This window comes from Acanthochromis polyacanthus, chromosome 11 (assembly GCF_021347895.1).
Source record: "Acanthochromis polyacanthus isolate Apoly-LR-REF ecotype Palm Island chromosome 11, KAUST_Apoly_ChrSc, whole genome shotgun sequence".
In the NCBI taxonomy this organism is placed as follows: domain Eukaryota; kingdom Metazoa; phylum Chordata; class Actinopteri; family Pomacentridae; genus Acanthochromis; species Acanthochromis polyacanthus.
In genome coordinates, this window is record NC_067123.1 from 15,921,599 (window position 1) to 15,946,190 (window position 24,592).

Below are 24,592 nucleotides of genomic sequence, written 5' to 3' on the forward strand. Positions count from 1 at the left end.
ATGAGATTCAATGTACTGTATACAAAAAGTTAAATTAGGAGTAATACTGTAAAAAGTTGCCAGAAAAATCTGATTTTTACAAGAGCAAAAGTAATATGGCTATGCCTATTTTTTGTTTGGAATTGATCCTCAATGTGTGAGTTTGTCTATGCTACCAGACAGTGGCCAGGAGAGAGCGGAAGCACTCCCCCTCTTTGGCCATCACCAATGGGGAAAGAGAGAGAAAAAGCCAGGTTTGTTTGCTTGATGCATGATCAGATGAAGCACATGCTGGAAATGTACAGACATTTTAAAATGAAAAGAGAAATACAAGTAGACATGGAGGTTTAAATAACTGAATGATATGTAAGACTGATGAATTCAAATATATTTACACTGATATAAAACATACATATAAATAAAATTAAGCTTTGATATAGTGGGAAAGACTTAAGCGATGAACTAATGCCTAAATGTTGTGGGGGGTGGGACTATTCAACAGAGTCTTATTATAATACATTTTGATGAACATGACATAAGCAATTGATAATGTAGGAAACAGCAGAGAATTGTACAGGCTCTTTTGCATGGCTGTACCGAAGCATTTGCAACTTGTTCAAAGAAATGAGTAACGGCTTTTTCTGCTGTGCACAAGTGACACAATGATGTGAAGACTGAACAAGCAGTTTTGAAAATTTCAATTCTGATCTGAGAAATGTACCAAAGTGACTGAGAACAACTGTACCTGAAATACCTATTATAGTATACATATGAACTATTATACTACATTCACAGTAGCTGCTATTTTTTTAATAGGAACCCATAGTTATTTGTCCATATGGAGCACTTGATCATTGTTTTAATACTGGATTCTAATTGAGAATTTATAACATTATCACTTTTTGGCGGAAAAATACAACTATATATTGAGCATTGCTGAATAGTGAAATTGTGAAGCATGTTTAGTGTCTTGGTGCATTATAAATGTTATGTTGCTGAGTCAGAAATTAGTTCTTAACATGTCTTTCCTCTGATGGGGGGGCAGCACTCTCTTCAGGACAAAAAGATGGAGATGGTGCGAGTGAGGAAGGTTAGCATGTTCTTGTTGACCAGCCACCCCTGCATCAGTTACATATCAGGACACTTTTAATTTGCTTTGCTGTTTTGTAACTGTCCAGTTTTTCATTGCAGATGCATACAGTGCTTTATTTTCTTTGTTATTTTTTGATTTCCAGCTGTTTGACTTTACATGGCAGCTTGCACATGCTGTGTAAATGACAACTTTCTGTTAGAACAATAAGAAGTCAGTCCATTGTGCAAGCTATCGTTTAGTCACTGCATGCTTGTATGAAACTGGGTTTATCCTTGCTGAGAAACAAATACATATAATACTCATCCTATTACTGCTACTACTATGAATAATAATTATTTTAAAAAACAAATGTCTTGATTTATACCCTGTGATGGACTGATGATCTGTCCAGATAAACCTTGCCTTCACCCTAAGTCAGCTGGGATAGACTCCAGCCGATAATGGAGGGATGTCTTGATTTTGCATTTTTATATTATCTGTAACTGCTGGAAGTTTAAATCAGAAAACAAGAGATGTATATGTTAGCTACATCTAATTAAAAGATATATATATTTAAAATGTAAACCTCCTCTCCCCAGTGGTCAAATACATGCTACAGCAGTACAGTAATTTAAACAAATGGCTCATAATATCAATAATGCCCAATACATAGCTGTGGGTGGATGTGACTCAGCCAACCAAAAGCAGCTCACAATGAAAGGCAAGCAGCTTGCATGGTACCTCTGTTGCCATTGGTGTGTGAATAAAACACATTGTAAATTGGCTTTGAGTACAAAGTAAGAAACCTAAAGTGCACAACTCACAACTAATCACGACTTTGCTGACTAGTTGTAGGCAATGGTGTATTTGGAGATGGTAGAATAGGATGTGATAAGGTTTAGTCCACTGCAGCCCAAGCAAACAGTGTGGTGCATTTTTTCCAGTGTGTTTTTTCCATTTTGCCCGTGAACACATTATTTAAATTTTGCACTGCATTTATACAGTGGTATACGTTAGGTAGGAAGTATCTAAACTTAAGATATTTTGGTTTCTTTTTCTAAAAAATTATAATGCATCTTCATGTTCAATGTTTTTCATTGATCTATGAGGTAGTTAAAATATTGACACAATGACAAGGGGAATGGGGTTTGTTTTCTTAAAATTATATAATTTCCCAAAGTGCTCCAGCAGATAGACCCGCAATGATGCTCCTCTTCTTGTTTGCTGTGCATGTGCAGCATGTGACTTCTGTTCACGGCGCTAAGTGTGTATGTGCCTGGATTCTCATACACATGACTACTACCTGTGTGGCCGAATTCCTCATCTTCCCCCTCTGAGCTGGGTTCAATGGGAATTACAGCCTTGTCGTTTTTTTGTGATTCATGCCATTGCCACAATTAATGCTGCCAATTGGACACCTGTGCAAGTCAAATATGTAAATGTTTTATTTAATTCTGCATTATTTACAACTAGTTCTTCCCTTCTCCTCATTTTCCACAGAAGAGAGCTAAGAAACTTGAGGGTGAAACTATTTATATCAGACATAGCAATTTAATGTTGGAGGTTTGTATATTCAGTCTTAATTGCCTGTTTATTCTGGTTCTTCACACATTTTTCTGCTTGCATGCACATTCTGACAATTTTAATTTCGCTTTGACACTTCAATTTCTGTTTCTTTCTTTGTTTCTCTTTTTCTGATCTTGTTTTTTTTTTAGCTTAACCCTAAAGGGTTGGCATGCACTATTTTCCTCTCTGATTCTCATGCAAGTAGCTTTGTTTCATGATGACACAGTCTCTTTAATTTCTAATTTTCATTTTATGAGATATATGATTGGGAAACATCTTAGGTTAAAGTTTCCGCTGGTACTGCGGCTACATCTTGTGTTTTGACGCTAAAGCAAACAAACATAATTAAATAAGCTGAGATACTGCATTGTATGACATCATTGGCTTAACTCATAATGAAAATATATACAATATATGCTAATTTGTATGAAAAATAAACATCCATTATATTAGCCTTTAGATATTGATTACACTTGAACCTGCCCCTCCCATAAGGCAACTAGATAACACGTTTATAGAGTTTTCCCCCTGTCTGGTAAAGGCCTACATCATCTGGTGATTTTTGCAGAGTTGACAAAGCCACTCCAGGCTCCTCCAGGTTTACAGGCTGAGTAGTGACTTAATTGTTACCTTTGTTTTTCTCAAATTGTAGAGAATACCAGGCCTCTTTTTTTTTTTTTTTTTTTTTGTAATAGATAGATAGATAGATAGATAGATTCTTTTATGTCTTGTAATCACACCAGTTGAGGTCGGAGTGTCACAAACTTTGCAGGACAACTAGATTGGAGCCTCAACTTGACCTTAAAAAACTATTAATCTGACTGTAGACAAAAAAACGTCAAGTTTGACAATGAACATGTTTGTTTTGTAGACTTTGCACAAATAAGAGCTAATGACCATGAGAATTTGTTGCTGCCAGCCAAAACATTTCCGTACTGGTTCTGCTGTTCTGCCAGCCTGTCACACATTTTAACTTGTCAAAGTAGGAAAAGTGTAAATATATATCAGTAACAATGAGTCCAATCTAGCAAGTGTCCCAGTAAGCCATGTTAGTCAAAGAATATAAACATTACCAAAACCCTGGAAATTACAAATGTAATGAAATAAATGGAATGCAGCTGAGGTAGAGCTTGAATCAACATAAAGAAAATGTGAGATTTTCCTTCGGATTCAGATCACTTTCTTTATCATTTTAAAAATTTTGAGATTGAGCATTGAACTTAGAGGAGGATGTACTCTCAGAGTGACTTTCTAGTTTAACCTATGCTCTTCCTGCTTTGGCAAGTTAAATGTCTGCTGTGGAAAGGCTGCATTGACAGGGGCAATAAACATAAAATACATTTTATCTGTTTCCCAGTCACATATGTCCTAGTGATGCTACTAACAGATCATCACAGTGCTGCTGTTGTTGCTCATTGATTCTCATGGTTACTGATGATGTCCACTCACCTTCACTTTACTTGACTCCTTTCCTCTATTGGCCTAACTCTCTCCTCTACTCATGCAGGATATACCATCTGTCTGTGAACTTATGTTACCCTAAATGCTGTGATTATTGTGCCGTGTGACATTCTGTGCTGAATTTACATCATATCAGAAGAAAGGGATGACATTCATTTACTAGAGGGTGGGCTTTATTCTGTGGTGATCCTCTCCCTCTCTAAAGCAGAAGTTTACATGTAGAGTCAAAGGGGTCACTTGTGATAACCCCACAAAATTATTAGCAACCTGCAGGTCGACTAAGTCCCTTGGTCTCAGCTCACATTATACAGTGATACACACCTGGGTTCTAAGTGCAACCTCAGCCTTCAGAGTATCTAACCTGCCACCCCTCTCTTCATGTGTACAGTCATGTAAAACTGATCCAGAGAAATTGTTGGTTTTTTGATGTATTCGGAGAGATGACCATTTGATCCTCATTGCAACAGTGCATAACACATAACATTGGCATTTGGGAGTCATTTCCATAATTCAAAGAAATACATTCCAGCAAGTCTCTTGGGTAAAAGTAATTTGTACGTGGGGTTCCATAGGTGCCAGTGATTAGAACCTTAGTAGGGAGTGGCAGATTGTCCTTGACTCGCTGTTGTGTCATCATTGCAAGATCTAAACAGTTATCTAAAGCCTTCATAAATATGGTTGTGGATGCCAATGAGTCAGACAAAGAGGATTGAAGAATTAAGAGGGTGGAGGGAAAGCACTGCATTAAATAGGATCAAATGTTTGCTGAAAAAAAAGCCAAGAATTTCCATTTTATGTTCCTGTTTTTCACATATGTATCTGCTCACTAGATAGATTCAGTCTGACCACTGTAGTAATTTAATATGCAGTATGTTCCCCAGTGCTTCGTGGTAATCCCTTCTCCAAAAATGTGTTTCTATAGAAGTAAACTGCATTCACAATTATCCTCTAAAGCACAGAGCATAAATCTAATCAAGTAGCTGTGCTCACCTAACCATTTGCCTGGCCTTCCACATCTTGGTTGAAATTCCCACCACCACCACACACCCCACCTCTTATGTGAAAATTGTGAATATTTAATGGTGGAAACTTTTCCAGCTGCCCATTCTCTTACCCGGCGAAAAGTATATTTCTCTCAAAACACAATTAAGAATGCTATATAGGAACAATGTTTTGGAGACATGGTTGTTTTGCTCACTATCACATTGCTACTTTATTTTAAAATAAAGTATCACGAAATTTTAAAATAAATTCCAAATTATGGCTGCTCGGCAGTAGACTAGATTCATCCTTTTCAAATAGAAAATCTGAATATTTAAAGCAAGCTTGCATAGTGAATATTTAAACTGAGACTTGACCATATAAACTTGCATTACAAAATAAAATGCAACCACAATATCTATCCTAAAAATCACAGCTGGATACTTTCCCAAAATCAGTGAAAATAGGCAGCCCCAGTCCAAGCATATGCTTCTGAAGTAACACAAAGCCATACTGCATATTAAAGAATAATTTGGAATCAAATTAAATGAGTGGCAGACGACTCTTACAACTTCTTACAGGTGTAATTTATCATTTATCTATTTAGCAACTGACTCCTTATTTTAGTAATGGCATTATTTTTTATTTGGTTTTATATTTCAGTTCCTTTCCCCCCTCTTTTCTTTTACATCTTACTCAATCATTTTCTGTCATCATTATTCTCTCCTGTTGTTGTCATTCTTTCACTTCCAACTGCATGGCCTGACTTTTACGTTCTTGTTGAAGGACCTGGATAAGACTCAAACAGAGATCATGCGTCACCATACCAGCATCAGTGAGCTGAAGAGGAGTTTTATGGAGTCAGTACCAGAGCCACGGCCCAGTGAGTGGGACAAGCGTCTTTCCACCAACTCACCTTTTCGCACAGTGAGCATCAACGGCCAGCTTCAACCAGCGGTGAGTCCACCAATCTGGGTACAGTACAGTTGTACTGTTGTTTTCTCTTGAGCAGAGCACAGTGTCACATCGCTCATAGTAGACATGATCAATATAACGCTTCTAAGTTAAAGCCACTTTTTTCAAGTTAGTTATGCTAGCTAACTTGCCGTTATGCTTGCAGCTTACCTTCTCTTTGCGCTGGAGAGATTACAGTGATGTCATTTTTCTTGTGTGAGTGTAGACAGTTTGTCAGATTTTCACTGTAAGATTTTCACTGTAAGATTACAAGATTACATGTTGCTGTATACGCAGGATCTTATATCTTAAAAGGCTTGCTTGGCCACTGAGTGAGCTGAAACAAAAATTAGCTAATGCCCCCTTTTAAGACCCACCGCAGCTATTTCTCCTCCCCAAGCTAGAAATAGCCACTAGCCACTAGCCACTATTTCCAAGCTGGGTTATAGCTGGGTTATTTTCCTGTCACACATTCAGTCAAGTCACACATTTTTCATAAAAGAGATTTTATTTTGGCATGTCGCAGGAAAATCCACTGGGGTAGAAGATCAAATAATTGATGGCTAAATTCCATCTAGGTGCTTGTTCTTGCTGGTCTGCTGTCACACTGATTCTGACTCACTTGGATACTAGCTTTTCTTACCTTGGCAAGTCACACTGTATACACACACACACACGTACACACACACACACACACACACACACACACACACACACACACACACACACACACACACACACACACACACACACACACATATATTTGTATAAAATGAATCAGGGCTAAGATAGCCATCTAGGCAGTCATAATGTTTATTCCCACTATTATTAAAATGATAAAATGATATGTACCTAGTTGTACAGATGGACGTCATTGTCAAAACACATACTAGATACTGTATACCAAATACAGTTTATTGTTGCTAAAATGGATAATGTGTGAAATAAACACAATTTTACCACTTGGTGGTGCTGTTTGCTTCCTACTCATCATTCCACTGCTTTAGCACAACTATAGCTGCAGTCGCTGAAATGCTTTTGACATTTGGAAATTTTGGTGTGAGGATGGCATGTGTGTGCAGAAGTATGTCCACAGTTGTGCTTGCCTGAGTGGCTGGTGGCGTGTCTGAGGTGGGGATAGTCTAATCTGGTGCTTTCTGGCACATGCTACAGTAGCTCAACAATGTCCAGCATTTCTTTATGAGCAATAAAGAATGACATCTTCAGGCTATGGCATTGGCCAACCAGCTTTGCCAGGTTGTGCTTTGCTGCAACCTCAAGAGTTCAGTATGCTTCAAACCTGCAAGCTCTAAAAAAAGTGCTGCCCCTGAACACATCTAAATGCAACGCTGTTTATACTTATCCTGAATGGTACCACATGCAGACTTGAACGAGTAATGCTTGCGACAGCAGAAACAGACATTTGACATGTTGTGAAATGCAGAAATGGAGACTAGGGCTTGCTTTTTGGAACAGTCTTCTTTCAAAGGAGTTTATGAGGATCCATGGTGTTGTACAGATGAAAAATGACAGAAAAATGAAAGAATGTTTGTTAGAGATATGTTCTCCATATTTTGTAGCCTCTATGCAGCTGTTCAGTCACTCCAGGGGATGTGATTGTTGCCCTATATGCAGTCACCAGCCCTCCACCATTAGCGCTGCTACTAAAAGTTCACATGGCTCATTAATAGCCACAACAAAGTGTAACTACAATAACTTTGTTTTATACACTGCATACTGCTGACTGGGGTTAATAGAAACAAAGTGAGCTCTAGCACACATACTCTAAACAATTACGCACATGAAATGATAGCTGTTGAGAGAAACAAGACATTTCCGAGTGGGTCACTTCACAGCAAGATAGCTCAAAGACAAAAATTAAAACATCAGAGAGAGGCCAAGAAAAGAGAAGCAGCAAGATGTAGAGAGCGAGAAAGAGAGCTGAGTTGTGGTGATGAGCCCTGTGGAGCAGGATCCAGCCCAGTGCTTGCCAACAATAATCTGTTACTCACTTGCTATACCACATGTCAGAATTTCAAAAGATTTGGCTGAAAAGCCACAAGAAAGGAAGTTAAAATCCAGAAAAATCCAAATGCTTCATATAGTTGAGTACCTGCAGAGAAGAGACTGGGTTCAGCTCGCTGCACTAGTTCTTAGGTAATTTTTTTGGAACTGTTGCTAGCACATTGCTGTAATTGTAGAAGGTAATATTTAAAAAGTGTTTCTGATAAAGTTTTAAATTTTTTCACGAATTACACAATTAGATAATTATGAAATCTGTACATAACAAGTTGACCATAACTTTAAAAAATCATACCAGTTTAATATGCAAATGTTTTTTCATTTGATGTATTGCTCTACCAGTCATCATAGTTTATTTAACCTCTGTGTACTGAATAATTTTATGTGGTAAATGAAATTGTGCAACATTGTCCTCTAGATAGTATTTATCAGACCAGCTGTCTGGGTTTTTAGAGACCTTGAACTGTCTAAAGCTCCTGGTAAATTCATACATGAGAAAACAAACATGAATAATTTCATCTATAATTATTCTGACATCATTTTATCCTGTTTTTCCACTCAGATGTATAAATATGGCTCTGGCATTGTATGGGCCTGGATGTGTGTAAAACAGTACCACTGTTGTAAGCAGTCCTAGGAGATGCACTGTTGTTGATTTGGTGCAGGGAGAATGACAACCACTAAGTTTGAAGCATATTGGTGTTCCGGGATCGCATTTTCTTACTGCTGTCATCACTCTGTGAATAGCTGCTGCAATCTTTATTGTACTGCTTGGCCTGCCACCGCATGGCTGAGGTAATCCTGCATGGCTGAGTTAGTCCCAATAATGAATTTGCATGTCTCTCGATTGTGATATGACCAGTGACATACAGTACTGAAGAGCTAAATACAGAGAAACAAGCTGTAGACCAATTTTTAGTAGCCAGAGAACTACTTATCTATCCCTCCCTGGATGTCTTTATGTTTCTTTCTGTGTACGTGTCTTGTATCTCTGTTCTCATCTCCTTTCCCATCCCTTATGAAGTCTGGCCCTATTTCCCCAGTCAAATCCCCACCACCTCCATCCTCTTCCCCACAACAATGACCATTCTCTCCTGAGTATTAAGAAAATGACAATGAAGGTCAGAAAGGATCTCAGTTCAACAGCCCTCTTCTGCCCACGTGGCACAGTCACCTGAACATGCAGTTTCTATCCCAGACACGATGACATGTTCTGCTTTTAAAACTAAAATGACATCTTTAACAGCACTTTTCTTGCTGACAAAACAAGAGACACTGTTGGTAATTTCATATTATTGCAAAATACTTGCTGCGTTATGTTGGCACATAAGATCAAGGAAATAATTTCTGTTGCATCACCATCTGGCAATGAATACATCCCAGATTCATGCCTTTGCTATGCCCACCATGGAGTGCACACCTGTTTGCTGCCTCCTGGTTTCCTTTACTGTCTGCCGCTGCTGTCCTGTGCAGCCTGATTAGACCACTTCACTGTCACCTATCAGTTACCTTTTTACAAACTGTGTAGTATCTCAATGACTGGCTTCCCTAGTGACAAATTATTTAAAAAATCTTTGATAGTCATGTGATATTCTCTTCTATTTTAGCTAAACTGTTGCTGCTTACTTATAGATGAAATGAATGCTAGTCATATTATTATGAATTATTGACCAAAACCCACTGTTGTGTTTGTGCCTGTCAGATTTTCCATAGTGCTGCATGTATGCAGTTTACAATAATAAAAGGCATATTTTCCACCTTGATATTTTATAGTAATTCTTGAAAAATGGGTCCTTGACTTCATACAGTCGTGAACGAAAGTAGGCGTCTTCTATGTAACTGTGGCAGATTTGACCTTGCTAGCTACCTAATGAACTAAGTTTTCTGAAAACCCCATTCAGTGCAAACCTTTAAAAAGTTTCTGGCTGGCTTAAAACTAAAGGGAATTGAAAATGAGAAGCCTGGAAGGGGTCTTAAATATGCATTTCATTGCTACATACACACTGTCATGCTAATTCAGAGCTGTGTGATAATGCAAGCAAGATCAAGACAGATCCAAGGAGTCAGCATCGTCACTGGCTAATGATATAAACTGTAGAAATCAGGCAAGAAAGGAGCAACACTGTTGTCATTTGCTTAGCTCAGTTGTAAGGTAAAAACCTGAGTCTGATGCTTTTACATACAATATGTTCGCTCAGTGCTACAGCTGATATATGGAAATTACTTTAACTTATGTACGTGTACTGCTATTAAATTACTATGCAATTATAAAATTGGTGGTAGACTGCTGTATTCTTTTGAGTTGTCACTCTATGTTTGGCACACTTCCTCACACTCCTAAGGATGGGGGGGAATCACAAGTCTCTGACACCAATATTTTGGTGGTTGTGTTTTCTGGGAATAAACAATCTATCTTAGGTATACACCAAATGCATAAAAACCCAGAAAGAACTACTGATATTTCATCCAGACGATTTATGTGAAATTTGGATGTAGGAACATTCAGAACAGACTGCAGTGACTTTTTATGTAGTCCTACATTACCATAGTTAGTAGTAAGCTAGTCGCTTTCCCAAAAGCAGATCACAGTGATAATTTATGATATCATGATTTCCTCTTCTGAGGATGATTTTAGCGCTGATGTACTTGATGATGACTAAGACCGTGGCAGTAAGGCTGTGATCATACAAATTGTCTTTCTGCATACAATTTGCTGGTTGAAAACAGTACCATAACAGATTTCCTTTATTCTACATTACTTGTACGTTGCAGTGCTTTATAGCTACAGTAGGTTTTCAAATCCTCCTGTAGAAAAAGCTTCCTTCCACTAATTTATATATAGAAACAAGCTATACATACGAGCTGACTTCAAAAGTATCTTGCACAGTAACAAATTGTTTCTACTAGAATGCCCCAGCTAATTGTAGATATTTGTGTTTCAGCATTATTTCTTCTGGCGATGTTTCTTGTATTGAGACAGTATGTAATGTTATCAGTTCACCAAATAGCCAGTTCCTCAGCGATACTGTACTTCTCCAACAGGTGCATTTGTGCAAAAATATGATGCGAAGAAAGTAAATAGCAGATTGGGTTGTTAAATGTCTCATGTAACATATGTTGCATTATGCAGAGTTGACCAAGTGAATCAGCCACTCTGCATTAAATGCAACTATGCTGAAACAACACTTAGAAAAATGTAACAAAGCTAAGCTACACCAACATGCCAAACGTAGTTTACAACATCAGAAGCTGCATTTTCATTATGAATATTTCTTCTATTTTTTCAAGTCTTAATTTTCTTGAAAATGAAGGCAGCTGGATTTGCTTTAGTCCCCTAAAGACATCGTCGGGATGAAAAGTGGTATTGGCAGGGTGCACTAAAGATTGGTACATAATGTCACAGTCATACGTACATGCTTAAGTCAGCTTTGCATGTACTGTGTGTGGCTGTGCAGTCACAAATAGATCCTTAGTTTTGAGACCGCATCAAAAGCTTTGCTGTTTCTTCTTGCCTCAGAAATGTAGCTTGTTTGGACACTTCCCCATTACTTCGTTCAACAATAAAACTGATTTGTTACTGGAAAGCTGTTGGATTCAGCAAACAATGGCATTACCACTATGCTACTGAGAAGTATAGTTAAACTAGTAGTGACTCTACAAACACTGTCTATTTGCAGATGGTCTGGGAGTGGTATCTAGCGCTCACATCCTGTGCATGAAGTAGTTCAAAGATAGTGCTTACAGGCTCTGTTGATCTATAAAAAAGGTGACAAAACAGCTAAGACTTTGATCTTATCATGCAACAAAATAATTGTTGAGACCAAAGAACAAGGGAGTGTCACTGAACAAGTGCAAACAAATACAAGCAGACAGTTAATTGGACAGGTTGGAAACACACAACTAGAAGACGAACATAACCTTTTAAATCACTATCCAAATTGTAAACATCCATTCAAATTTATAGACTGACATTTGGGTACTTTCAAAGTAACCTACATATAGGATAGCTGAACACACTTGTGGTTTTTATGCACATTAAGAAATTATCAGAACCATTACAGATTAAAGGTCAGGAAAGGGATTTTACCTGTGGGACACCCTACTTTTTGTTGCCATTTGAAGGCTAGGCTTAGCTCAACCAATGCCTAATCCTTATCCAAATCCAACTGCTTTTGTTTTTTCCTACAAATAAAGTGATTTACACTATCTAGATGTGCAGCAACTTTCTAATGCAAAGTCCCTGCTTTCCCAGAACATGGCAGTTAATTTGGGAGACTGATGTTCATGATGATAAAATCTGCATTTTCTTATCATTCTATCCTGCAGGGTGCATTTTAGGGCAATTTGTAAATTCTGAAATCTGTTGTAGTAATTGCTGTAATGGAATAAAATGAACACATGTACAGTCAGTTGTAATATCTGATGTCATAGCAATAGCTCTACAAAAGTAAGAGTGAGATTTATTTAGTTTGCTATTACAGTGAGTCACCCAACATCTTAACGTTGTCACGATAAGAGTATAGGCTTACATGGGTAATTCAAGCTTAGTTATGCAGATTACATACAAAATATAACAGTTGCACTAACAGTTTAAAGAAGTGATGTCACTTACATCTCTCTCCATCCTAAATAACCTCCAGAACCTTCTTTTTCGTTTTCCTTTCCGTCCAACATTGGCTGCCTCCGTTTTCCCATCCATCTGTCCCCCTCCTCCTTCATTCAGTTGACCATATTCCACTTGTCCTATTCATTGTTATCTGTCTCTCTTGGTCTGCTGCTGCCGAGCACAGCGAGGGAGGCAGTCTCTGTTTGGACACAAGGTAAGAGCATGTAGTTTGTCCCCAGCGCCACGGGGGCCACTCCTGTACAGACATGACTGCCTGCTGGAAGCTGAGGATGAAGACAGTGAGGTAGATTGGGTTGATGATGATGGTAATGATGATGATGATGTTGATGATGGTCATGACAGCGATAAGGAGGAAGAAGAAAAACAAGTTCATGGTCACACTCTAAAGGTGGCTATCTATGTGTCAGATGAGGGGAGGAGCTTGGTTAACCCGTATAAGCTAAACCCATTCAGGTTCAACAACTCTCACATGTCTTTCTTCTTGTCATGGCTGCTGCTAATGGCCCTCACCATGTTGTGGCTGGCCTTTATTTAAAAACAAATAAATCAGAGGATCTCTTACCATGCCTAATTCTGCAAGGTATCTATGGCTTTCTCAAGACTGGTTCAAGTGCTGTTTTTTCCCTCTAACATGAGCTTATCTTTAACTTTAGATTATATCCTACAAATGGTCTTCCATGCACCACAGTTCAACGTCTAAGTGGCAGGGCTAAAAAAGAAATGTTGCTCTTTAAAGTGAGCACGTGTAACTTTTTCTGCGTCAGATGGTCCTTGCTTAGCTCACTTAGTCACTGTTTCTGCAGCTCTCAAGCTCTTTAAATAGTAGCGGTGACTGATTTGTTTAGAAAACCTGTCATAATGTACTACTCCACTAATGCGATTTCTGAGACAGTTGGACCTTTTAGAGGCAGGTGAAATAACATTGGTCACTGGCAGATTTTTTTTAGCTAGCCAGTAGCTGTCTCCTATGCACCAGTAAGCCATTTAAAGGGGAGACACTGAACAAAATATCTGCTACAGCATAATTAGTCAAACTACCATACGGGATATGCTAAAATACTAATTAATTATAATGCTATTGGTCATAGCAGACCAAATAACACCCTAACAGAACAAGTCTAGAGTGCACCCAAATGGGTAATTTTTATAGTTTTAATCAAAAATCAAGTGCCATTTATATTTTCAATGGATACACTGTGTTGTTGTATGTTTATTTCAAAATATGCTATAATAAGATCTCACAAATTTTCCCTTATACAGCCCTTTGATTGCATTCACTTATTTGGCAAGCAAACACCGATAGTAAGTTGAACAAAGCTCTCATGGAGTGTTGAGAGTGCTGTTGCGACTCACACACGTGATAATATTGGATCAAGAATCAACCTGTAATCAGGCCAAGTTTAAGTATGAAGTCTGGCCTGTGATGCCCTTCAACAGAACAGAGACTCAGAAAGTTTTAAGATAAGATAAAGATACTTTATTAATCCTCAGAGGGGAAATTCAGGCACTAAATCCAACCTGCTGAGATGATGTGCTATTCCACAACTGAAATGCTTAAACCAAACATAAAGCAAATGGTTGCCTTGCATTTTTCACAGAAATTTTAACAAATAGCCAGTGTGCTGATGTTATCTATGGCTACAGCTGGCTCAAAATCATTCTAGTCTCCTAGAGTCTCTTTTCTTTCTTACCTCCTGTCTGTGTGTTTAGGAAGTAGACTCTGGAGTACATTATATTTGCTTTGCTCTTTTAGTTGGTTTAGTTTGCTCCTTTTGTAAATGTTTTGAACATTATCTCATCGCATCTAAAATGCATTTAATGTTCTTTGGAAAAAAATAAAATATCAGAAGTGTATGGGATTTCAAGTCAGTATAATGAAGGGACAATTTAGCAGGAGACACAAGTGTTCAAAAAGAAAAAAGATCCAAGGCACTCTTCTGGCACTGTCACTTAACATTTGTGCCTTAATAGACACTTTAATAATTTACGAATTTGTACATTTAATCAAGGATACTACTACTAGATTCAGATTCTTTTCTCAGAAGTGAGAATAATATTTCACATTAATATCTTGCACGTGGTGACAAGAGGTAAAAGACAAGGGAGTAAGACAAAGGTGTAAATACAACACAAGAACAACAGTCTAAAGCTAAAATCATGTACTACCTTTGTAGGGTTGAGCTGTCCAGCTGTTAACAGTAAAGGAAAGGTGAAGTTGATTGTGGAATATCTGTGGAATCCTGCTGGTTATTTGAAAAAGCCACTACAAAACTGTAAAGCTATGAGCTACTCAGCATGACAGGACTGACCCTGTGCTTCCAGCTTTTGGCAAAAAAGCAATTCATTGTTTTGGTGCTAAATCCTTTGTATGTCTGATTCATACAGGCTATGTACTATTATACATTGTATCTACAGGGATTAGCCATATTATTACAAACTAAAAACAGGCACTGACAAAGGGGTTTTCTTCTTCTATCTGCTGTGGCTTTTCAGTATATGTAACTGTAATTCTAGTGATCAAAATTAAAGCATTACAGACCTGAACTCTGTTTAACATTCACTGAATTTGATATACAAAGCTTATCTTTAATCATTGCAGGTGGAGACTAACTACTTGTTTTCCTGTGGGGCTTACAGGACACTCACTGGCACTGAGTCTGCACTCACTGCCAGTGGCACCTCGAAGGGGGACGTGAAAGGGCTGCGGCCAACCCTGAAATCTCATTAGCCACCCCTTTGGACACCCCAGATAGGTCAAGTTCCTTCACTGAAACTCAGAATTTACAGAATGCAACCACTGTGTCTGAGTGCAAGTGAAAGCAGCATTAGATTCCAAAAGACAGTCTGCATGCCTTTAGTTGATGGAGGAGCACACAGACAGCTCCACAATAACGAAAAACCTTTGACATTTTTTAGTTTTTACTTTAGTTTTTCTAATTCCCTTTTTCCCACAATTGCAATTTTGTAACAAGCTGAAATGCCTGTTAAGTTTGCACAACTTTATTATGATGAAGACAGAGTCTTCAACTGGTGAGATTTTATTAGTAATGAATGTAATCCAGGTTTGGACAAAGCATTAGCAGGAGTGAACAGGAGCGGTTAGAAGGCTTTCATCTAAGTTCAGTGAGGTAGATCCATCAAAGCATTGAACAAGATTGATTGGGATGCAATGGTAAATATTTTCCTTCACTTCAGGCGTATGAGCTGTCACACACTGAATCAGAATTGGTCAGTTACTATTAGATCATTTGGAACACAGCTAAATCCTGAGCACCATCCATTCACAGCAGGATCTTTACAACAGTGATGTTATTGTACAGTGGTGTTATTGACATAGACTATATTATTGGTAGTTGTTAAATAAAAATGTGGTTTGAGCTCAATTTAGGACTAAACTTCTTTACATATTGAAACACAAAAAAACGGTCATAAGTTTTAGACCACCTGGAATTTAGAAAACATTTTCTTTCTCTTTAGTTATGTGTAACAAAATTTCAATTGTGATGTTAATAAATGTGAATTTGATTGGGTAATTCACAATAAATATGTCAAGATTGTATGAAATAGTTTGATGCAATAACACGCCGTTTTGTACTTTGGTCTAAAGTATTGGCCACCACTGTGTGTGTGATGTGTTATAGAACAGGACAGAGTAATCACCTGAATAGTGCAACAGCCTACTAACATTGAAAACACATTTTATTGCTGCTGTGGTTTGATAAATTATCACTTTTTAACAGAAATTTCAGTGTGGAAATCACAAAGAACTATAGGTGTTTTACATATAGGTCAACTGCTTCCCTTTAAATATTCTGCAGCATCTCTTCTCTTGGACTGTTTTGAACCCAAACAACCAAAATGTTAACTGTGCCTCCATTAGCCTATGCACATCAGGTAAAATATGAAACAAAAATATGTCTGTACGAGATCTCTTAACTCTTGCAAAGCTTTTTAACTTCCCTTTAAACTGCAACAGCATGATAGGATTCCTGAAATTCAGTTATGGCATTTGGGTTAAGTGTGTCAGTGGCCCCATCTGGCCATCCATGTGGTACATTTCTGAAGGTGCCACTGCTCACTGCTGAGACTTGCTGAACTCCTGCCTGTGCTGTAGCTGTAGCTCTGGTTGTAGTGCAGGTTGTCCATTAATTACAAGGTAGTTGGCAGTTCAATGTCCCACCCTTTCTCATGTCAAAGTATCCTTGGGGAAGACAGTGAACCCAAAGCTCCCATTTATACACACATTCACCCACTCTGTAGCCATGGGCATGCAAATGTGTGTGTGAATAGGTAAATAAAAAGCACACTGTAATGCCCACTAAGGTTGAAACGTGTATAAGCGCAGACCATTACCATTTACTGTCTAAAGAATACCAAAAACAGTATTTGAAAGTTTCTGATATCAGTCAGTAGACTTGAGACTCAGTGCCTGTTTGTCTGTGGATGCTGTTCTTGCTGCATGCAGTTTGGTTGAAACTAAGATTACCTTCAGTGCCTACTAGTACTAATGACTGTTAGTGAATGAAGAACTTTTATCTCATCCAAATCGTTTCTGTTTTGTTTTGAGACAATATACAGCTGCTTATTGTTCCTCCCATTAGTGATAGTAACCTTAACTTTCTATTCAAACAGCATATAGAAAATAATCACTCACACTTCCATACACAGATTAATATGTCCACTCCCCACCAGTTTTTGAAATCATTTTTTTAGCAAGAGGCCTTACATCTGGCTTATCTTTCAGTTGATATTTTTAGTTAAAATAATGCTTTTGCCAGAACTGCAGTTTTTATCATGGCAAATGCTTACTGTGGTTGCTTTTTGTTCAGCATTTAATCTTTGACCATGTGGGGATTAAGAAAAATGGCTGGTGGGTTCTGTGTCATTAGCTGTATTTTAATTGTTAAGATGGTGTTGCCGTTTTAAACCTGACTACTGAGCAGTGGAAGTAGAAGAGTTGGTGAAATTTTGTAGTTATGCAGTTGTTAATGCTGGAAGTACAGCATGTTGATGCACTGTTTTATGGTGCACTAAGATGTGAAGAGTCATCTCAGTGTATCATGTCATCTTTTCTCTTTCTTTTACCCCAATTCTTTTGCTGGAGAGTGACAATTTCTTTCTATTCCTGGGGAGTTTGGGTAGGTTTTGTTTAAAATGAGACATTCTTATTTGATGTGAAATTTAGTAACAATTAAGTGTCTATTTGTATCGGTCGTCTTCTAAGAATTTATTAATAACATTTCATTATAATTTCAAACCTTCCTCATGTTGTGTCCAGAATGCAGATGATGTTGAAAACATTAAATATGACTGTTTAAATGAACTACAGGAAAGTGTTTTGTTTACCCATGACAGTGGTAGTGGAACTGACATATACAAGTTATATTGTGTGTTTAGAACTTTTACAAGACTGCTATTTAATTAAATATATTTTGAATAACTGTGCTTCCTCAGTGAATATATCCAGTCCCTTGATGGGTGAGCAGCCACCAGAGTCATTAAATCTTGGGATAATTCTGTAAACCTGTGCTTTCTCCTGTGAATTATAGGACTTTACCACATTTTGGTCTGATTGTCTGCTGATGGAATTTGCCTTAGTCATCCAATGACTTTGTTGCTTTTTGTGTATTGTAACTTTTTCAATATTATGGCATCGTCTTGTAAAGATGTCATGACTGTCACTCCCCAGGTGTCAACCAACTGATGCAAATTTTGCAATATGCAACAGGTTAAACTGTCCACCTATTCTAGTCTCATCATACACCAAATAGTTAAATATAACAAACAAAAAAGCAACAACTTGAAAGTCACTGGTGGTTCTTACTCATTATTTGGTTAATTCTGTCACTGTAAATGCTTTGCACAGTGCTAAGAAATGGGATAAAAGTTTAAAATTTAAGAAATGGTTACAAATATGACATGAGTATTACTGTAACTTCATGTAACTTATAGTATAAACTGTGTGGACTGGCCCAGTCAATCAAACTTCAACAGACTGTCATGGACATACTCTCAGTTCACTGCTGCATCTACAGTATGCTTTAACTGTCTCCTGGGATCATGAGCTTTGTGCGTAGACCGTTTGAAAAGCATGAGATTTTGGATACGAGCAACCAAATTCAGTTTCCCTCGCAGTATGGTGGTGGACTCCCATAGGGAAACAATAAGACGCTCAGACACCTGGGAGGAGCTTCTTGGTTCTTGATGTTGAAACAGGTAGTTGACATGGTTTTTGCATCTCATTTGAGTGCCCTCTGGACAATTCTCAGTTTTCTGGGTATGCCAAACTGAGAAGGGATGCTGCAGCAGACCAAGAACATGCTGGTTGGCTTTAATATACTGTCTCACCTGGGGATCCTGATGGTCCTCCAAAAGGAGCTGGAATATGTGTTTGGGGAGAAGTTTGTACTGACTCCCTTGTTTCACTTGCTGCTTTGGTGATGCAGTAGGCTGAGCAACCATCATCCTTTGCTTTAGTACCATACTGAGCATTTTTTCCTGTATACCGGGGGCCGGAGCAAAGAATGCATCTGTGTACAAGAATGTTTGGTGTGTGTTTGGAATATGTAATTTCCAAACACACCAGCTGTTTGTGAATGCTAGTCAGTGCTCTAACATAATTTTGTAGAACATTAAACCATCTGTCAGCACTGTGAGAGATTTACTTTTCGGCAGTATGTTGGGTATGATGGTATTTGCAAACATGATGCGAAAGAATTTGTTCTTGTTGAAACCTAATTAATCTAAAATAATACTATCAATACGTTCTGGCAAAGTGAGCTTCATTTTAAGTTATTTATAAATTTTGTTGGAACATTTAGGTTCTTTCATTACGCTGGCCTTTACCTTGAATGATTGTACCATTGTGCATGCTCTCACTATGCTGATTGTAGTGAATTATTCATTGTCTGTTTGTTGTTTCAAATGTGTTCCATGATTTTGCAACAAGTGGTCAGTGTTTCATAGTCAACGGGCACACAATTTTGTTTTGGACAAGACTCTGTTCAATAGTTCTTGCTTAGATCATAAGATTAAGTGATGAAGTACTCACCAATTTGTGAAGTGAAAATTTTTGTTAAATTGTGAAGGAGCAAAGTTAACTTGTGACATTTGGCGTCATCATGCAATACTGTGCAAACAAGCAACAAACTTTAGATATTCAAATCATATCTATTACACTGCATCATCAGGGATTGTCTCATTAATTCTTTACTGCAGCAGGACAACAAGCTTAAATGTACAGTAAGGCTCTGTCTTTAGCCACACGAATACCAATGAATACTGCCACAGATATTGTGGTCCCCACAGATCCCTGATTTCAACATCATGGAGATGCAATCAGTATCTTGCCACACAGTTTTATCCATCATGCCTTCTTATCGTCGGCATGACTTTGAAAGTAATCATCTAACATGACATCTAGCTGTTATCAGTTAGATGTCATGTTAGATGATAACAGAAATGTTTTGTGTTATAATTGATTTTTATTTTTGTCAAATATGGATTGGATCTGTAGAAAATGTTTAAAATGTATCTAATTAAAGATCTTCCAAAAATAACTACTCTTTCTCCATCCTTAAAGTTTGGAAACAGGGAAACTATTAATATAGTTCATGACAGAAGTTTAACTGCTGAACATAATATGTCTCCTAAATGTAAACCATTTAACAAGAACAAAATAAATTTTGAGTGAACAGTACTTTGACAACTATTGTATAGTGTAGCGACACATTAATCAGCATGGGTTCTGCCCATGTCAGCTGTTTTGGGAAACCAAATACTGGCCTATAATAAGTATTCACCCCCCTTTTATTGCTGTGCAACATTGAATCATGGTCAGTTTAATTTGTCTTTTCTTGACAAGAATCTGTAAAATAGACTCCCATGTCAAAGGAAAAACAGATTCCTACAAAGCAATGTCAGTTGAAAATATAAAATGCAAAATAATTGATCCTCCAGGCTATAGCTACAGTATTAAAGCTCTGGAACACTCTGAGCAACTCTGAGAAAGGGTTTTTGAACTCTGAAGGAGTTACAAGCTTCTGTGGCTGACATGGAAGAGACTGTACTAGCTCTCATTAAATCGTGACTGGAGCTTGCTAGAAAACACGTGACAGACTCTGAAGTTAACTGGAAGAAGGCTCTTTTGTCTGATAAGAACAACATTTGGCTTTTTGGCCATTGCACAACTTGCTGTGTTTGGCAGACATAAACTGTACATCCTCACAAACACACCATCCTTTCGGCAGAGCATGGTGAGGTCAGAATCATGTTTGGCAGCAGGCCGTAGAAGGCTTGTAAAGGTAGAAGGTAAAATGAATGCAGCAAAGTATTGAGAAATCAGTGGAGGACAACCCAGTGGCATCTACAAAAGAGCTAGGACTTGGCAGAAGATTTATTTTTCGGCAAGACAGTGACCAGAAGCAAACAGCCAAAGCAACATGGAAAGGGATTTTTTTAAGACTAAAGGTGAATGTTCTATAGTGGCAAAGTCAGAACCCAGACCTCAATCCAATGGAGAATTGGTGACTGGACTTGGAAAAAGGCTGCTTGCTCACAGTTTCTGTGTACCTTAACAGAGTTTGAGCAGATTTTCAAATAAAATTGGTGTAAAATTGCAATGTCCAAGGCAGACTGAAGCCTATTCAAACAGGCTCAGTGCTGTAAGTGTGGGCAAGGTGCATCCTCGAAATACTCGATTGAAAGAGATGAATACTTATGCAGTTCTTCATGTCATGTTTTTATTTCATTTATTGACATTACTTTATAGAAATCTATTTTCACTGTAACTTGAGTTGTTATGTTTGTAAACTATTGTGAAAAAAACAACAAATTTAATTGGCCATGATTCAACGTTGTAAAGCAATAAAAGAGGAAGGCTTACAAGTCGTGGATATATTTTTAGAGGCACTATAAATAACAAATATGTTTCATCTTCCTGAGGTCCTGCTGTATTGTTACATTGTGTACAAGTATGGAATATATACACAGAAGCAATACACTAAATCAAAGCAAACTGTTTCCTTTCTTTAGAATTACCGTACTATTGTTATTAGCATTATTATTATTAACAGAATCACAAATACAGTAGTACATAAGGGAAACACACAACACTGTCTCTGTTTGTTGTTTAGCTTATGTGGCTAACATTACAGCAGACACCTCGTCCTACTGATGGCATATGAGCGTACAGTTACATGATGACAAACACATCTGAACAAAGATATGTGTGTGAAATATAGACTCAGTAAAAGAAGAAATGTCACAATGACAACTTCATGAGTAATCCACTTTACCCATGACGATATTGTCTATCACAAATGCAAAACAATTAGCTACAAGGTAAGACTTCCACTGCAGAATCTTAGTCTTGCCCTAAACTTCAAAGGCTGCAATGTGTGAATGTGTCTGTATTTCTTTGAGCTGAATGGTATGACACTGTGTGACAGCTGTTTCTCTTGATGACAGCCTCAGAGAGTTTTTTGCTGTTTATTTGGTCCCTGCAGTCTCCGGTGCAAAAGACCCAGACAATCACCATCTCAGACATCACCAACTCCCTCAGAGGAACTGTGACCTACAAGGACATCCCCTTAGTTCACACTGAAACCAAGACCATCACATACGAGTCAGCACAGGTGAGGGGAATTCAGGGAATTGCACACCCCCCAAAATATTTAACCAAGCACTTACAGGCTCAGATTAAACACATTTAAACAGTGGGTCTAAAATGTCTCATTGTATGCAAATTTCAGGCCTTACCCCAACCTTAAATTTTGGCCTTTCCCTGATCTATCAGTTTGATATTAGGCTAAATTGCATTGCACTTTTTTCTTTTTTCTTTTCCTTTTTTAACATTTTAGAACCCTCACTAGAAAAACTGTAGGTAAAAATTTAATGTCAAGAATTTGTATTGTTGCAGGTGTAGCTTTAGGACCCCATTGTATTATGCCTTCAGTAGTATATACTGTATAAATTACCAAACAAATAGGCAGTTAAATAAATCACCACAAACTGTTTGCTTCAGTTTCACCTGTCGGCCTCTCAAAGTGTCCCTGGTCAAGGCTGCATGATAGTGTGTATGGCAGCTTGTTTGGTTAGTGAGAGATATAAATCCATGCTTTAATTGCAGCCATTTACCATTTTGCTGTTCGCACTGACAAAGCCTTTCACAAAGTTGCCAGAGAGACTGAGGCCACAGGGCACAAATATTGATAAAATAACAAAGTTAGAGTATCATTATGAAGCATTTACCATTCAGATACCTTACTTTGAAAGCATGTTTTGTTCTAATAAACCTTTGTTTTCATTGACAGAAAAGGTAAATAAATCTAAATTTCTCAACTATTTAGGTAGCTACAATATAAGCAGTTCAATTTAAATCAGAACATGTCAGATTAAGTAAAAAGGAGGATTACTAATTTGGTCAGAACTGTGATGCCAAACGAATGAGACATTTTGGTTTCTGACAAAACAGTTCTGAGGTTCAGTAGACAGCTCTAACTAAAATTTCTGTTTTTAAAGGTTTTAAAATGAATAACATAATATGAAATTGACATCAATCTACAATCAGTAAACATGTTCTTAATTTTTTTTTGCAAATTCATTGAAAATGTAAACTTAAAATCTCTCATTTATAGGTATTCAGACCCTGAATTCAGCAATCTCTAAAAGCCCTTTGGTAGCCTGTGTACTTTCCAGTCCTCTGTAATAAGTCTGTACAAGTTTTGCAAAACTGCATACAGTCAGTCTATCCCATGGCAGATCCACTCAGGCTCAATGAGACTATATAGGAAGCATCTGTGAGTTGCCCTCTTCAAGTGTCTCCACAGACATTCTGTGTGGTTTGTAAGTCTGGCCTTTAGCTGGACTACTCAAGGAGCCACTCCAACATTCTCTTCGTTCGATGCTTTACGTAATCAACATGTTAAAAGGTGAATTTCTGCCCTAATCTCAGGTAGCTCCTCTCCAAATAGTTTTTTCTCAATAACCTCTCTGTATTTGAGTACATTGGTCTTTTATTCTGATCAGTCTCCCTATCGCAGCTGCTGAGAATTACTTCATAGCATAATGCTATCATCCAGGCAGTGCCTGGGTTAGGGTTCACCAAACATAGTGCTCAGAGTTCTGCTCAAAGAGTTTTATCAGATTGCCGATTCTTTATTCTCTCAGAGTCCTTGGAAAGCTGTTTGGTGGAATTCAAGTAGACTGTTACATGCGTTATTAAAGAATGGTCTCTGTCTGGCTACTCTATACACTACATTGTGTTGTGTTGTGATAAATCCCTAAATAATAACTAACTAACTGGAATGCTGCTAAGACAGTCTTCCTTTAGGTAGGTTCCCCCATCTCTGCAAAGAACTCCTGATACTGTCTTACAGTGACTGCTGGGTTCCTCCTCTCTAACTACGAACTCCTCTTGCTCAGTTACTCAGATTGGCCAGTCTGGCAACTCTATGAAGAGTCCTGGTGTTTCCAAATGTCTTCCATTTCATAATAATCCAGTCCACTATGTTCCTGGGAACTTTCACAAATGTATCTGCAGAGAGACCCGTCCCTGGACTTGATGACTTTGTTTTTGTCCCGACCTGCAGTCTGGATTGTGGGACCTTATTCAGTATAGAAAAAAGCATGCTTTTTTGAACTGTGTCCTTAAAAATGCAATTTAATGCAGATTAAATCAAAACAAGATATAATTAGATTGCAAATAATATTATAGCCCATCAAAGAATCCCCTCTTTATCATGGTGGAGGGCTTTGAGTGTTTCTATTTTCCTGGACATTTTGTTCTCTGGGGCAATAGCCTTTGGGGTCTCCCAGAGCAAATTGGTTCTAGGGGAGGGACCAGACAGACAACAATTCATAAAACCCTGAAGTCAACAAAGATAGCGAACGGTTCCACCTCACCTGGAAAACTGAAACCAGGGCCCCTC

The 24,592-nt window shown here is 37.9% G+C and overlaps 1 protein-coding gene across 12 annotated transcripts in view; it reads left to right on the plus strand.

Annotated features, from left to right (window-relative positions):
* epb41a (erythrocyte membrane protein band 4.1a) overlaps positions 1-24,592 on the plus strand; it is an 81,579-nt gene that overhangs the window by 43,819 nt on the left and 13,168 nt on the right. For 3 of the 12 annotated variants that reach the window (XM_022214880.2, XM_051956134.1, XM_022214881.2), the window contains exons 13-17: positions 159-233; positions 1,025-1,069; positions 2,552-2,614; positions 5,846-6,016; positions 22,169-22,297. In XM_022214880.2, the coding sequence (XP_022070572.1) occupies positions 159-233; positions 1,025-1,069; positions 2,552-2,614; positions 5,846-6,016; positions 22,169-22,297 (483 nt within the window). Of the gene's footprint in view, positions 1-158; positions 234-1,024; positions 1,070-2,551; positions 2,615-5,845; positions 6,017-9,059; positions 9,799-12,758; positions 15,416-22,168; positions 22,298-24,592 lie in introns of those variants that run through there. The other 9 variants (XM_022214885.2, XM_051956136.1, XR_007945265.1 and 6 more) reach the window with 8 other exon arrangements.